Source organism: Tinamus guttatus, unplaced genomic scaffold (genome assembly GCF_059628265.1).
Source record: "Tinamus guttatus ecotype Peru unplaced genomic scaffold, ASM5962826v1 Tinamus_guttatus_pri_ptg000383l, whole genome shotgun sequence".
In the NCBI taxonomy this organism is placed as follows: domain Eukaryota; kingdom Metazoa; phylum Chordata; class Aves; order Tinamiformes; family Tinamidae; genus Tinamus; species Tinamus guttatus.
The window spans coordinates 1,656,665-1,674,494 of record NW_028288917.1 but is presented as its reverse complement, the minus strand read 5'-3'; the positions used below and the strand labels follow the sequence as shown (position 1 = coordinate 1,674,494).

The 17,830-nt window shown below is 37.5% G+C and overlaps 1 protein-coding gene across 1 annotated transcript in view; it reads right to left on the bottom strand.

Moving 5' to 3' along the window:
* Window positions 1-17,544, bottom strand: part of PXDN (peroxidasin) — a 68,942-nt gene extending 51,398 nt beyond the window's left edge. The window contains exon 1 of the mRNA XM_088530603.1: window positions 17,318-17,544. Within this exon, the coding sequence (XP_088386729.1) occupies window positions 17,318-17,529 (212 nt within the window). The 5' untranslated portion in view covers window positions 17,530-17,544. The remainder of the gene's footprint in view (window positions 1-17,317) is intronic.
* Between the last annotated feature and the right edge of the window lie 286 nt (window positions 17,545-17,830).

Sequence of the window (17,830 nt, the reverse complement as noted above, 5' to 3'; positions counted from 1 at the left end):
AGGTTATACAAGTTTTCTATTATATATGTAGTCTTCTATGAATTAAATACAGTACTCTTAAAACTGAAGCAAAACCTTTTAAATTAATAAAACTTCATAAAACCAAAGACAGATGAAAAAAATCAGACCATTGGTATTTATCTTCTGGGCCACAGGACAGAAACCATAGTTGTAAACATCTGTAGAAAAGTCTAACACTACACACAGATAGCAAAGAAATCTAAACAAAAAATGATTCTGAAGGTTCTTTTGCTAGGTACAAGAGCAAGATTTCCAACATATAACACTGATAGTTTCCAACTTTAACAGCTAGAATCGCATGCTCCCCCTATAAGGGCATCTGCAAAACTTGGAATTAATAAAAAGGAGGTAATTAGGTTTACATTGGACACCTTCTTGTTCCATTATTAAAAAATGCATGAGAGGGGAACTTACTGTTAGGCAGATGTAAAATTTTAGGCATGAAGTGCAATCTTGTCTTTTGTTTATAGCTTTTGCTGACTTTGATAGAGATCAATGCAAAAATAGTTCATTTTTACTGACAAAATAAATATTAAATAATATAGTCATCAGTTATTGTTTCACTGTTGAGGCTAAATAAGACTACCATCAAGCTAGGCTAATCAAGCATTATTTCTATTAATCCTAACTAATCCTGTGACTGACATGAGATTATGCTCTTACTTAGTAAATCACTTTCAGGTAGACCTGTTGTTCCGCATCACCTGTAATTCAGAATTTATACAAGATCTCTGTAAATGTTCAAAGATCCTCCAACACTTTACGGAAGTTTTGCCTGCCCAAAAGTCAAAACGCATTTTTAATTTGCTTAATAATGTTAGAAGTTTTCAACAGAACCACCTAAATGCTGTTTTACACTAGCACTTTATGAGATTTCCGCTGAACCATTATTTTCCAGTGCACCATTCTTAGATGTAAGAGGATATAAATCATGTTCATACTTGCTAACAAACACTACATGAAAATTTGAATAAGCAAAAAAAAAAAAAAAAAAAAAAAAAAAGTCCACAGATTTCCAAAGGAGGGGCTGCTGTGTTTCTCCAAAAATAGTACCTATCAAGACAGAATAAAGGAAAAAGATCAGCTTTAACCTGGGGAAAATAAAATTATGCACTTAAACTCAGGTTTAATTTATATTTGCTTATATCTAAAGCATCTGATTTTATACTTTGTAGAGAAAATATGTATCTTTTAGCTTTAGAAAAGAAAAAAAGAAAGCATTTTGGATATAATCAACATAGTTGTACTATATACTGATGTTTAAAACACGAAGTTAACTCATGAATGACTTCAGTCTTCACTACCGAGCAAAATGCTGCAACATTTGACTGAAATTATTAATTTTTTTATTAGTTAGAAATGAAGGTAAGTACCCCATTACTGCTTTCAAGATAATACTTCGGATATTAATTTAGGCCATGAAATATCTTGAATTTAACTCCCTCAGTTATCAATCAGAGATATTTCCTCAGTACAAATTAGGCAAAATTCCCACAGCAGCAAAATTAAAATATCTCTTAAGAAGTACCTTTAAAAAAATGAAAGGCTCTTGCATGCTAAGAGTGTGGATGATAAAAGAACGGATCCTCATCTCATCCCTACAAGGTAGATACTTTTAAAAGAGCCAATGAAGACTATTTAAAGTTGACATTCTTCCCCCATACGTGCGGTAATAAAATCTGCACTACTATAAGGTGACAAAAAAAAAAAAAGTTTTGATTTGATAAGATCAACAGGAATAACGCAAACTGCTTTCAAAGGATAGATGCATCACTGCAGTCTCCCTGAAACTCAGGGATATCAAAAGTCTGAAAGAGAGTTGGATGAAAAATATGATGTATTCTTTTATTCATATAGAAAAGTATTCACAAAATGCTGATTTTTGCCAATAACAAATGCAAAAAACAACAAGTGACAGTTCTTCAGCTGCATGATATATAGCAAATATGGATAAAAATGAAAACTAGCTTTTCTCTCTTCCTTTTAAGAAAGAGGATACCAAAGTTATGTCAAAATGACTATTGTCTTGATCATTTCTTTTGCTCTCCTCACATATTTCAATAAAATAGGAATTGTCATAAGTGGATCACTTTGCCAAAGAGCAAAGTAATTCAAAAGAACAAAATAAGTTTTAAAAAAGTAATTTTTTTTCTAACAGTAGAAGATTAATTACTACCCAGCAGAAATAACCTATAACATAAATGCCAAACTACTATGTTCCTCAATGCAGAACAAAGGATCTGCAAATGCCAGCAAGACTACATTGCTTATGTCTACTTTATTCTTGCTCTTTTTTTATTCAAGGTCATCCCAGCAGGAAATGAAAAACAGCCATCAGCATAGTAAAAACATTCAAACAGAACAGAGCATGAAAATTGCACAAAAGAGGTTATATAATCAAGTCAGAGCAGTAACTGGATGATGTCAATGGCACTTTAATGCTGCTTTAACTACTGCCCTGTAAAAAAATGTGTCACTTTGTTGAACAAACAAAGAAAAGTCCACCACTTTAAAAAAACAAAACCCGCTTTCAACTGTATCGCTACTTATATTTATCTTCACTACAAACAGCATAACTTTTTCTGGAATACCAGAAGAAACATTTTTTTTCACTTAATTTTAAGATTTAGCCTAAATGAGATAGCTTCTACAAAGCTGTATCTTTCCCATTTTCTTGGCAATTGTTTTTCTTTATGAATTCTTCCCCAGACTAATTACTATATACAATATGTGATTTTTCCTAATTAACATTGAGACATTTTAGTGTCTGTAAATCACACTCAGCACATAAAATAAAGGTACCATCCTCTCAGAGCAAAAACTAAAATAGAATTCTTACATAGGAAGTGGATATCATTGTCAATAATTGCTATAGCATTAAGTTTAGTAAGAGAAGTGAACGATAAGACCATAAAATTATTAAAATCCGAAAACAGGATGCAAACGCATTTGGCAATACTCACCTCGATCATAAAGCAATGGTTACGGAAATACCCAGAATTTAATGCACGTAACACATAAATTCCCCAATTCAAGTAATAGACAATTTACACTACTATGCAGTATGTTTTGAGGGGTTTTAGGCTTGTAAGTCTTAAAAATACATTTACAGGTATTTTCTCTGGTGAATGACAGAGCTAGGGATTTGATTTAACTAACAATTATTTTGCCTTTATTGTTGAAAAGAAAACATTTAAATGTGAACTCAATGAAAAGCAGTATAGCATTGTCTTACTAAGTCTTTAGATCCCTCCTGTGCCTTTGGTGTCAAGTTTTCCAACCAGCGATGTAGTACCACTAATAAAACTCCAGTAGAGTTTACTTGTTCAAAGTTTTAGCCATCTAACCTTAATTTACAAGCATTACATGCAGAAATATGACCTTGGCATGATCAATGCTCTGTGCTACTTCAGAGGTTCCCAAAGCCCATCCATTACAGAGAAAACACCGTTTTCAAATTAGAGATTTTGTTCTGTAATTGCTTCTAATCCTCATGCTATCTTTAAAAGGATGATCTGAAGTGAAACAGACATAACACCCTCTGTGTAGCCTGGAGAAATAACATAAAAATGTGCAATCTGTCTTAATTCCTCTCAGGGAGATTCAATCCTAAAACCAAATAATGAAAAGGTTATCAACAGTGCTATCACGCAACTCATTAAGGATTATAATCCTTTGACTTCCCACGTATGACGGGTCATGATTTCTGACTGAGCCAAAGGTGCCTTTGGCAAAATACAAAACTGTGATTCGAAGAGACCAAGAATGAAATACAACGAAATGCAAATCATTTTAGTAATTAACTATATTCACTGTTAAAAATGGAATAGTCCGATTCTGTTTCCAGCTTGAATGCATATCTCTTCAGATGCCTCTCTCTGTAAGTAGTTAGCTGTACATGGTAATTACCATTGATTATTTTTCTAAAAATAGTTCCAGAGGAAATCAACATTTATTTAATATTTTTGCAGTACTTCTTAGAGAGTAATTAAGGAAAATAAATGAAAATCTCATCAGAAAAAAAAAAAGAAAGAAAAAAGGAAACATAAGGAGGAAAACATAAGCGCAAAGGCTATGCTTTGCAAAGTGAATTTTTCTGGTTTCGTTCTGTAAGGATTCGTTCCTTCATCCTGTCAAGAAAACAGGATGCAGGTGCAAGCAAATGAACATGCAATGAGAGCAAATATGTCCTCTTATGGGCATTTGCAGGGGTATCATGGACACACCACTGGCCCAGACCATGACCCACACATAGAGGCAGCCCGCAACGCCACCAGGGACGAGGCCGTTTGTGCAAAGGCCTCAGCCCGAGCCCTGAGCAGCAGGGAGGCCCACTGCGACATGCGGCCATGAGGAAGGACTGGGAGAGAAGCAAAAGGCTGAAAAATCCTCTGGTAAATCAGCACAGAAGTGTGATTTCCCCAACACCCCATTTTTATGGAGTTTTCTTTCCTCGGGATAGGCAGTTTCACTGTGGCAGCAGAGGTGTGCTTGTATTACCAGTGATTTTACCAGAGACTAATGTTTAGTATGTATAACAACCTCACTAAAAATGTTCCTTTTGCCTCCTTCCGTTCAAACAGAGATCTTGCAAAATCGAATCAACATCAAGCCAATGGATGTGGAAAATTGAAAAAATTACTGCATCTAAAAATACCATCTAAATTTGACTCAAAGCCTTTATTCATCATTAATCTATGTGTCAGTCTTCCCTCTCCACTAGGAGGATTTCAACCAAACGTGTTTCCCACGGTTATGCATTTCTCAGCTATTTTTTACATAGTGATTGCCATGGTAGATTCAAACATACTCAGAGGTGTTAGAAGTCTTGGGGATATTTGCTCTCAGGGGATGTCAAGGATGTTCTATTATTAATGTTCAAAGAACTACTGACTTTGATATAAATACCAAAGATTCAGGTGCTTTATCCTTTGGCTGCAGCCTGGCTCCTTGCAGCAACTTCCCAGAATCCCACTAAGTGGCCTCCTGGGACAGCACTGCTGCTGCCTTTTTCATCTTGCTATGCCCATGCTAACATCGCCCCCACAAGTATGCACAAAAATACGACTGAAACAATTGCTAGAGCTACTACTCTTTTCCCATTTGTGTTTCCTGATCATCTGGAAACAATTCTCCTCGCAGAATGTATCTAGAGAATAAATAAAGGATTAAAAATTGACCCAACACTTCATACACTTCTTACCATATACCACAGTGCTTTTACATGTTATATCCATATCTGTGTCATTTTACTTCAATTAGGAAAGAAAAAATGAATTAAATAAAACGTCTACAGCTCTTCTCCTTCATATTTTTGTCTTCTTTGCAAAAAAAAAGGTTAACTTGGATCATCCATCTAAAACATTGAAAAAAAAAAAAAAGAAGATTGTTGCAAAAGGTATAGCTGGTTGTGAAATTTCCGAAGACATGTTAGTAGTCATCTCTGTGTTTGTTAGTTATTTTAAATTCGAGTGGCCTCTAGAGATCACATTTGTTTGGCTAAGACTATGTATCATCTTCTTTGCAGTTCTACTATTGGCAGTACTAAGTCAACAATTAATTAGAAAGCATTTTGTAATATCTCTGTAATTATTTTATCATATTAAAAGAAGAACAAAAGCTACCAGGAAGAAGAATAAAACATTGTTTGATTAGAGTCATGCTTACACACATACATTTTATCTCTAAGGCAACAAGGATAGTTTTAGGCTGTTGGTAAAAAAAAACAGATAAAATATACATCCGAAACTACTCCAGTCTTTGTAACTTAATGCCTTAATGTTTAAGAATTCGAATTTAATCTGATTTTTTTCATTTTGAACACAAATCTTTCAGCTTGTTTTCATCACCACTTATCAGTTACAAACTAGCTGGACAATATAAATACCACAAGAGCCACATAGAGAGCAACTTCATATACTTCCTACAAAAACTGGCAAAAGGTTGTATCTCACTTGAACTCTCTATAAATCTTCATTGAAAGAAAAAAATGTTTTCAACCATATGCAAAGGATTAAAAGTTAGAACAGTTAGTTAGTATTGCAAAAAAAAAAAATCCCTAAAAGATAAAGAATAAGTTAATCAAAAACCTGATTTTAAAAAAATCAGATGTTTAAATCACACACATACTACCTAGCATGACAACTAAATTGAAAATAGTCTTAATCAAAAACAAATTTGGGAAAGTCAAAATTCTAAATATTTCGAAAAGTAAAAATTCTCTTTGTTTTTGTTCTTGGGTGATCATCAGCAGACCTGAGAGAAAGAGCTGAGCTGGTGGCAAGTAGTTTTAAAGAGAGAGCGTAATGGGATTTTTCCAGCAAGTAAGCCCTGGAATTTATGGTCCCAAGGCCTCTTTGTGCACACAATGAGGCTCTTCACAGTGCATTCAGCAAATTTTTAATGTGTTCCCTAAGGGCAGGGCTGTTTTGGTGACAAGCAGAAGAGCCTTAGGGTATGGTTAGCATGTGTTTCCTGCAGTTGCAGGGCCTGCCAATGCTGTTTTTTCCTGTTGCTTCTTGCTTCTTTCCAGACCACATTTTCACTGGTGCAAGTACAAGTGTTTATGAAGTATCACACTCAACTAAATCATGGAAATGACTCAGAGTGAAAACAAATGTTTTTCCCTGTTTATTTTTCCCCTGACTTCGAGACCAGAGTAGACCAAACGTATCAACGAGTAATTACTGTTGGCCCATTGGCCACCAGCAACCAAAAGAAACTTAGGTACCATTTGTGGTTCAACTAGAGAAGTGGTTTTGGTACTTAACTGCAAAGGAGGTATAATCTGTTCTGCAAATTAAAAATGAAGCAAATGTTTCCAGTCCAAAAAAGTAAAACAAATCAAGTAAGAACTCATTGCATTAACATACTAAATAGACCAGCTGCTTGAATATATTGGACTAATGTATTTCAATATACCATATAAAGAGCCATCTCAAACAGAATCATGTTTATGAGTAGTATCTGCAGCCAAACACAAAAAAATCTCTATTTCAATACAAAATGCACTAATTAATTTTCAGCTATGAATTATAGATTCCTATAACTTTTCTTACCACCCAAAAATACAGTTTTACATGTTTTGGAAACATAAACTATTAGAACTCCACTCTGCTAAGAGCATAGCCATACAGATGCCTTAGATGTTAGTGCAAAAGATTCTCTCCTTAAACTATCATTCACCAAAGTGCAAGTTCCCCTGCAAAATAAATTCTCTGTAAACATGGTTAAACCATCATTGTGGTAAAGCTGGTCAGAAGAACAAACACACCATCTAATCCACAGACATACAACTTCTAATCTAAGACTGGGATTTCCTTAGATGCCTGAGGTGGAATTTAAGAGCTTCAAGAGAACAAGCCACCAACCTAGCACTTAGACTTGTAAAAGCTTAAATTTCTACTAGTAGAGTTGCCTAAGGAGGTGAATGTTTTGCTGGAGCAGTAGCATCTGCCACTTGCTACTTTGCCAAACTGTTCAGAGACAAATCTTCAATGAATCTCTCTATTTTTACATTTTGGACATATTTTGATGTGTTTCCAATATTTTGTATGCATTTCTTCACATGCAAGTTGTATGCAAAATATGTAAGAAAAACAGAAGACTACTCCATCTATTCCAGAATGAACCTAAAAACAATACCACATAAAAAAAATCACAGACAATATTCACAACACAAATGTACAACTCAAGGATTTTTCTGGCTAAATTGTCAAAATCGTCTTTTTCTCAGTCAAGGAACAGGTTGCAGCATACATTAAAATATGAGAAATTTCAAGTGATTTAGCTTATTGACAGATACTCAGATACTCAGTAAACAGAATAGAAAGAAATTTCCACTAGAAAGACCTTCACAGACAGCCTGAGAACAATCGTTTACTTTCCTGATAGCTGTGTCTTCAATCTGTGCATAAAACACACTTCATCTACACATAAAAATCCGCCTATCTTTTTTAATTGATTTGCATAACCTGATGCTATCCCTACATGGGCACTTTTTCCACTTTTCTAACCTCTGCTTAGAGATCTATGTCTCATCAAGTCAGGATAAAAGACAGACAATTCATGATTTAGCTTGAAATAATTTTAAATACTCCCATCTCTCAAGTTTCCCAGAGAAACTTTATCAAAAGAACCAAAGCTTTTATCCTGAATCCAAATTGCAGTTACTATCCTCAAACTAAACTGTGCCATAATCCTGCTCAAAAGCCATCTTGCTTTGGTAGGCAGCCTCCCAGCAGCAAACCAGTTTTTACCTTTTTACTTGTTATGCCATCATGCTGCTGCTCCAGCTTTTTACATTCACTTAGTAAATAACATAATGAGATATTTATTTTTATGTATGTTGATTTTTGAATGATCCACTAGTGCACATCAGACTGACCATATATTGCTGTCTTACCTATTTTCAAAGAAAAAAATATGTTTATCCTCCTCCATCAAAATATTGTAAGATTGATTCATACATAGCGTAAAGATTAAGATGGGGGGACAGACTTATTGAATCAGTTATTAAATGGAATCGTAAGACATCTTGAAGTGGGGTTTTATATTCAATATGGTCAGCCAAAACCGTGTAAAGACAAAAAAATGTATTTGCCTTCCCTAGGGCATAGCAGACCTTGGCAGAGGCTATAGGCCTCTGAATTTAACAGATGTGTTAAGGAGTCTGAAAAACTGCACTGGATTTCACAGTGCCATGGCTATGATGCTCACACTGCCTGGAGGTAAGTCAAAGTAAGCACTGACTCAGTTACTATAAATTATTATTTTGTAAGAAGAAAACTGTCAGTCAAACGGCTAACAAATACATACTAAATCCACCAATCTGGCTAATGTTATGCATATAACTGAGAAAAATAGTCATTACTCTTAAGGTAATGCTGCACGCAAATTAATGTTGTTTTCCCTTTTTTAGACTAGAGAGGCAAGGATACAAATGTGTAATAGGTGATTTAAGGGAAAAAAAATGTTGAAACAAGAATTTTCAGCAAGTTCTGGGGAGTGGCAACTGGAAAGAAAAGAAAATATCCAAAAGTCTGAACAACAACAGATCCCACCAATGTCACAGATATGAAGACTAATTTTGGAGTTAAAACGCATATGCTGGTGGCTTTCATTTCATTTGCAGTTTTCTTTTTCCAGGCTTTCACAAGGATCTAGAGTCTATGCCAGACACTGCACAAACTCTCAAACATCCTAATTTTTGCTACAAGTAACCGGTATATGTAAACACAGAGTAGACGTGAAGCTGAGAGCCCACGCCAGTCTTTCCCTCATGTCTCCTTCTAAAAAGTTAGTGAATACTTCTGTTATTTGCAATAACTTAAATGCTCATTCAATTTTCTTCCTAAAAGAATCACTTGGCTCCCATTAGCAATAGTAAAAATTCCATACCAAAAAAGAAATCAGATGTGGCAGCTGGATAAGCAAAAGAAGCAAAAAGGAAATATTCAAGCCATTCCATTCCATCCCAGGCAGTTCTCATTGCACCACCTCCTTGGATTGTTTTGAATCTCTGCCCATGTTTGTAATAATAAGGCCTGTAAGATTCAGGGGTTTTCTTTTCCCTTCATCAAATCCAAATCGAACAAATGATAAAGACAATTTAGCCCAGTCATTCCACTTTTACTGTGTGTGTATGTATATATACTCACAGAGACTTTCTCTACATTATATAAAGTAAATATATAGAGACACTATACTTTATGCATTATATAAATGCACACACATCCACAAAATATTATGAATATATACATATATACATGTATATATGAATATATACATCGAGCCTTCTGAAAGTATAAACTATAAATATTTATCATGTGTTACTGATTTTTAAATGCTATCTTTATAAATGCACCTTTTCTGTAAACAAACTCTGAGCCTATAAGCCTGCAAACACTTAGTTTGGTTTTTTGGGAAGAGTCTCACAAAAGAACAAGTCCAAGAAGAAGCCGAAGCTTGGACATTGCTGAGGTGTGCAATGCTAAACATAAGCACACAGTTGCAAGACATGCTTGTTCAATGTGCAGTGTTCAAAATATTCCGTCACAAAAAGATGATAGGAGTGGAGAATAATACTGTGAATAAACTAGTGCAAGATTTGAAAGGGTCTCAAGTAATATGAATCCAACATGAAATAATTGAAAAAAATATATATCATTTTGACAGATAAATCTAGATAGGTGAAAATTCAGACAATTTGATTTTCAATTGTATTAAATAGAACAAGAGCCTGGAAACATTAATCTAGATAGAATTAGCACACAAAATATTAATCTGGCTTTTTTTATATAGAGTAAAATCTTTAGGTAAAAAGAATACTTTATAACTCAAAGGATAAAACATGCACTATTTCTCTTCTTGGGTTATTTTCCAAATGTTTCTTTATTTTTCATTTCATAGCAATAGCAATTTCTTCCACTGTATTATGTTGCCTTTCTTTCCACAGCTTCCTTCCACCTTTACCCCAAACACTGTTCTCTCCTTTATTCACCATACATCCTATTTTCTGCTAAACTTTCAATCTTTTAATTTAAACTTTATATCCTTATGAGCCAGGCCCTTTACCCACATGGGGAGGCATTTGCTGCTGGCCAGTGACATCCCCTTCTCAACCCTTGGCAAGCATTGATCTCACCTGGGAGAGAAGTCAACAAGAGCTTCTGGGAAAAACTGAGGAGACTGAAGTATTTATTAGTCATTATTTTTCTCTTAGGCATGTGTTTACCAGACCATTAGACTAGACGCTCACTCCTCTCCTTGTGTCACAGATCCAGACCTTCCTGATGATGCAAACGAAAGGCATGTCTCTGTTATTTTTCCACCAACCTTCTTTGGGAATGAGGACAGAAAGAGTTTGTATGCTCGTGCCCAAGGATCCATTTTTTTATACTTTCCAGTGAGTAATCCTTTGTTTGTCTCTGCTCCTCATAAATTTCTCATTTTCTTTAGTGTCCCTCCTGACCATGATTTCCCAAAAGTAATGATGAAAACTGATCTAACTTGTTATGTTTCATTTTGCTGTTTTGAAGGGGAAACTGAGTAAACAACAGAGGCACTGGAGCTATCTGTCAGCAAAATCATCACGGCAGAGAACTTATTTAAAGCACTGATTTTCAACTAGAGGGTTAAACAGCAGCAGTTAATGGACCACAGAACTGTATCATTTCTACAGTTTTTTTTCTAATGTTTTAGTAGATCAAATGAAAAAAAAATCTTATGCCAATCATAGTCCAAAAGCTTAGAGAATTACAAGACAATCTTTTGACATGCCTAGAAATGAATACAAAATCTAGATAAATGTGAAAAGAGTAAGTACTACTACTACTACTTTAAGACTACTAGTAAGTAGTGTTAAATTTTCATAGTGGAGGGAGGTCACTTGTTGAATTTTACAGGGATCTGTGATGGGATCTGCACTGTTCAATTTATTCATAAATGGAAAAGAAGTGACTAGTAAGATGACTAAGCTCTGCTGATGTTATTCACTTATTTAGACAAAGTCTGCCTAGGAAGAAGAGCAGAAGGGCTCCATGAGTGGCTATTAGAATGTAGATATAATATATATAAACATAAAGTTATTCCAATGGAGAAAACTATCTAAAATCTACAAATAAAATGGAGCCTTGGAACTGGTGCTACTTAGGGACATGACCTTAAGTTACATTTGATGATTGTATGGAAACAGTGGCTCAGAAGAGGAACTGTTATGCTGGAAATTACTTGGAAAGGAATAGAAAATGAACAGAGAGACTATCATGCTGCTTTGTAAATTCCAAGTTAGCTCACATACCTCAGGTCCATGCAAATACTGTGCGAATTTCTAGTACTTCACCTCAAGAGCACAGGGAAAGAGTAGTTCAGGTGATGAAGGGTAGGGTAAGAAGCACCATGCTGATAAGGCTAGGCCTTCTCAATTTTGAGAAGAGATAAATGAAGAAGCTTCGAATCCAGGGATATAAAGTTATGCCTGGCAGACAAAGGAGAAGGATTCACTATTCACTGTTGCTTCCAACACAAGGAAAGATTGCTTAAAACAACAGAAGATGACAACTTGGTAGAACTCCTTGCCATGGACAAGGTAATGGGTTAATTAGTTGAAAAAAAGGCTACACGAATTGACAGAGGAGAAATCCATCTTCTTCTTTTTTTTTTTTTTTTTTAATATTGAAATCACCAGTAGCTCCTGAAATCTCTAAGTTGCAACAGGGAAGAACCTCTATATGTTTGCTCTAGGCTGTTTATAAGCAGCACTCTTAGCCATCCTCAGAGGTCATATATAGGACAAATGAATCTGTGGTTTTGGACATCTCTCTGGAAATAAATACATATTAAATGTTCTAAGACTCAAATGTTATGCCTTTATCGGTAAAAAAATACATCTTAGTAAAAAAGATGCAAACCAAAATAGTACGTATTCGTGGTAACATGATACGATATATTCTTTTAGTATGTGTTAAATATATAGTGAGATATTTACAGGACATGATGGGCATGATTTTGATCCAGATTTTTTTCCATTCTTCAGCAAAGAATTTGATGAGGGTTGACTTGTTGCTGGGATGACAGAAATACTTTCCCACCAGTCAGTCTAGTGACTTGCAGATATCTTATTGAAACAAATACTTGTTTGGGCCTTCTGCAGCATCCCTGAAATGAAATTTTCTCTAACATCCTTCAGTAAGCAGAATGTCATCTCCTGGCCATTTTGTCCCCATCATGTGGTGCTAATGACCAAGCATGTTCTCCAAGCCCTGCAAACGTCTCATTAAAGTGCTCATTCTTTGGCCCTGCCTTACTTCATTGGCAGTATATACAGATTTCCTGGGAATAGTTTTAGCAGGGTTCACATCCTGTACATCCTCTAAAGTTGCTTTGCTGAGGTAGCTAGTGTTTTTTGTAACATCCACTTGATTTGTTAGTACTCAGAAGATAGAGTGAAATGAGTATACCAGTATAAATAATCTTCTTTTAGCAACAGTTAATATTATTTAAAGGAAATTACTTTCTGTGTTGACTCCTTAGCTTATGATTTTTGCAACCAGCTTTTTTCTGTTGATATCTGAAAATATTTTTAGCTTTTGTTTATATGGATACATATCAACATCTACACACACGTGTTTAAAGTCCCCTTGTTGTCAACAAAAGAGCAGTCAACACCATGTGAAGCTGCAGATTAAGCTGCCACACTCTAGGAGCTTGAGTCAGTTGCCCAAACAGTGGTGTCTGCTGTTGGTTTAGACATCCTAGACTATGCAAGAGGGACTTGGCAGATTAATACAGGACTAATGGGAGACCTGTATTCTTTTTGGAGAGGTAGCAGGAGGCTAGAAAGAATACCAAAAGGGAATCAAATGGACCTATATACTTATAAGTAGCAAATGAATTGAGTCCTAGGTGTCCCCTCTGGAGTGAGTTGAATTGTGGTCCAGGCTCTATTGACTGTTTGACCGTATTGACTAGGCTGCTTGTAGCTATAGTGGAAGCCCATACACCTACCATGGCTATAGGGTCCTCCTATATACAGACATCAAAAGGTAGCTGTTTTAATCTCAGACTGAATTCTGTGCTCGCCTATAAAATTTCCATAAAGGAAGAAATAAGATTTTTTTACAAACTTATGCTTTCCCCCACTTTGTGCAACTCAAGTAAGTCACCATTGGCATATAATGTGGTTTGCTGCCCACCCAAAGAGTCTGTCAAGATCTATGCCTGTATTCAGCTATTTGCAAAGTTCAAGTAAAGCTTCATGTCTAGTCATCTTTTTTGAATCCTAAGTATATACAGAGCTCCATGTTTTAAACGGAGTTTTATAACAATGTCATATCTCTTGACTGCCTCCGAAATGTACTTTGATGTTTAGCAGCCAAGTGTTCAGCAGCTTACTCACAGGCCTGACTTGAGACCAAAACGTTTTGTCCTTTACAGTCTCCAAGTGTATTTGTTTCCCATTTCAATTTCTTAATCTGCTGAAAGTCTTCTAAGAGAGTTTTAGAGACCCGATGGAACCCAGGGTCCCCCATATTCCAGAGAAGAAGGGGATGCTGCTTTGCTAGCTGACCCTGCATCACCTGCACACGGCAGACTTGCCCACAGCAGGCATCATTCTCTTCTGATAGCCTGGAGACTCCTGCCCTGACACAATTCACATGCATCACTGGGGCATACGTATCTTTTCTCTAAATGCCTCTCTTAAGAGGCATAATGTTACCACAAATCAACACTGACATGAAGAATGTCACTCTGTTTCCATTACCCCATCTCTTTGGCAACTCATGTGCACTACAAACAGATGTGTGATTTGTGTAATGCAATAATTAAAAAAAAATGTATTAAGATAGATGCTTTTGAAAACCATGAATAATCCTTTTCACTAGCATTGTTCATACATGCAAATGTGTCTCCTGAGTATGCAACATCAGATTTACAGTTATCATGGAGCTAGGGAAAAATGTGAAGTATATGGAATACAGTGGTCTGGAAACTGAATTAAATAACTAACACACTTCCCTTTCCCTTTGGATTGACACTTGACACTTTCACTACAAACCAGCAGAAAAAAAAATGTGGCCATTGTAACCTCTCCAACTGGTAGAATGTGTTGGTATTGTGTGAACAGAAGCAGTAATAAGAAACTGATACTGTTGCTGCCAATATAATTTTAGTGACTTCCTTCAATAACTACCCTCTTGGAATTATTACAATGAAATATATATATATATATCCCACAAAGCTCTGATAACTTAAAATGGCACCCACTTATTCAAAAGATATTCTATTCATAAGAGAACAGTGGAGTGTGACAAACAGTACTATAAGTCCCTTATCTTTGAGCACAATTTTCTCGTCAATAATTCGAGTTTCATGGTTCATGCAAATCAAATCCACTCTATTCTGCAACAGTTAATTTTTGTCAGTTTTAGTCCTGTCCATACTGAGCGTTTACAGCAGAATAAGTTCGGTTCCCTTCTCATTCAGTCTTTGAGACCCAACTGCAGGGAATTCAATTAAATGTATATGGTTATCAAAAAAAAAAAAAAAAAAAAAAAGCAAAGAGCACCCATAACCTTTGCATGAATGTTAGTATTGATCTGAATCAATTCTCAGGACCCTGCCATCCATGTCACAGAGCCTGGGCAATATTAGCAACATTGTGAATAGCCCTCCAAAGAGAGCCTGAGATTAGGAGGAGATATTTTTGATAAATGGGGAAAAACTTCTGGCTGCCTTGCTGTTGTGGCCCCATGCTGATGGCATCCATATAACAAATCATATGTGAAATAGACCAAAGCCAACTCAGTTCCCAGAACGAAACATTTTTCAAAACTGGTGCTTGGCAAAATACAATATATGTTTTTGAACAAGGAAAAACTTAAGATTATGTTTCTAGCCAATCATTTTTCACAGTCGATACATATCTTAAGGAAGAAATAAAACAGATAATGTGGAATTTAGCAATGACAGTAAAAAATGTGCTTAGCTCATCAGCAGTTCACAGGATTTCATAAGTCCATGTTTTAAAGGAGAAAGGTATTTAATTGGAAGTAATCTGTTATTTCTAAAACTTCAGCTACCGTCACCAACACTAACAGAATGTGTTTAATGTACAGTCTCCAAAATACAGAAAAACTGTGGCATACCAACTGGAAAGAAAGGTACTGTTGCTTATTTTCATACTTAAAAGCAAAACTGCTGCTAAAAGAAGAAATCCCTCTGCGGATGATGAGCCACGTGCAAAAGGCTTAACTTTGTTACATAGAAATGAGGAATCTTAAAACAAATTTTAGTCAGGAGGAAAAGAAATTGGTAAACCACAAAGAAAGTCATTAAGTGCCTTAGATGGAGGACTGAGGTTTCAAATGAAAGAATAACACATAATTATTCTTAATATGCATCCCAAAGCTAGACATAAGCAATATTATCTCTTAGCTACTTATACACAACTAGCACCTTCACACTACTAATAATTAAATGAGTTCTATCATTTTTTGTCCCAGAGATTCCTATTGCCTGATTATCTTAGGATTCAGAGCCATTCAGCAGAATTGTAGCACAATTGCCTATTTGTAGAAGTAGTATGACTGAAGTTGGTGATTTAACGTGCCAAAAATAAATAAATAAAAAAGTAAATAAATAAATAAATAAAATACCCTTATTACCAGACAAGAAGTAAGGCCACTATTATGTTTTAAGAATGCTGGTCTCCCACCAAAAATAAGTTCATAATTTGTTTTTCATTACTCCTACTGCACTGTAGCTTGCATTATACTGGAATTATAACTCACATTTGGGACACCACACTATTTGATATATTAGTGGGCTTAGACCAGTATAATGCTTGCTTTGTTCATACATTTTCCTCTGACTCACTTCAAGATTATAAATACCCACAGTAAGGGGAGCTCCACCCCGGCTAGGTTCAATCTAATACTTCTTGATGGTGTAGGCCCCTTCTACCTCAAGCACAAAACCAAGCTAGTAAGACTTGACTCCATATTCTAAAGATTGCTTTTATTTTTTTAGCACTGATGATGAATCTCCAAGCTAGCTTTACACAGTTTCCTGTAATCTCAGTGCAAAAGGTGTTCTGTAAATGTACTTTGTTTCAAATGCAAGAAACACTAACCACCCGCTTCCTGAACTGTTCCCTAAAAAGGTTTACAAGCGCTCCAGAGCTAATCACACGCTGCCAAACGGCTGCACTGCTTGCCAAGGAGCGACTGGCTCCGCACTGAATGGCTGTGCTCCTTGCATTAAATAATACTTGGAAGCTGGAACACGCCAGGGCTTTATACATCCCTCCGGAGCGCATCCCACAGAGTCGCCCACTGGTGTGTGGTGGGAGGCCCTGCCTTGCTCCCAGCCAGGCCGCTCCGCTTGCACGGCGGACGCGGCTCGGCAAAGAGCCAACCTCATCCCAAGAAACACAGAAGCGGGTCAGTGGAGCAAACCCCTTCCTTGCGGAAAGCCTCGGGGTGAGAGAGCACGCGGTGCTTGTTCAGACTTTTTGCACTTAGCATTGGGGCAAAAACAGACAGAGTGGTAAGAAGGAAAAAAAAAAAAAAAAAAAAAAGAATGAATCGAGCCCTGCGCGCGTTCAGCGTGACTGGGCTCGGCAAGGACCGACCAGGCGGCGCAGCCGGCACAAAAGCGCCCGGTTCGGGCAGCCGCGGCGCCGGGCCCGGGCCAGCCCGGCCCCCGCGCAGCCCCACGCAGCCCCGCGCAGCCCCGCCGGGCGCAGACAAAGGCCGCGGCTCCCGCGCCGCCCTCCCGCCCCGCCGGCACTCACAGGATGGTGGTCTGGGGCGACACGGCGGGGACGCCCTCGAGCATGAGGTGCATGCAGCGCACCGTGGTGCGGAAGCAGAGGCAGCGGCTCGGGCACCAGACGCTGCCGCGCGGAGGTGGCTGCGCGGCCGCGGGCAGCACGAGCCGCCCGCCGCAGAGCAGCAGCGGCAGCAGGAGGCAGAGCCCCGGGGCGGCCGCTCCGCAGCGGGCCATGCTGCTCGGCGAGGAGGAGGAGGAGGAGGAGGAGGAAGAGCAGAGCGCTCCGGCGTCCGCTGCGCTCCCCGGCCGCGGCTGCCGCTGCGCTGGGCGGCGGGGCGATCCCGTCCCCCCGCGCAGGATGGAGGAGGGGACGGCGCTGGGACCGCCCCGGCTCCGGCCCCCGGCCCCGGCCCCGGCGGGGAGAGGGGAAATCACCCTAGGAGACGGGGAATAGGGAGAAGAGAAAGGGACGGGAAAGGGAGAAGAAGAAGAAAAGAGGAGAGAAACATATACATATATATATATATATATATAT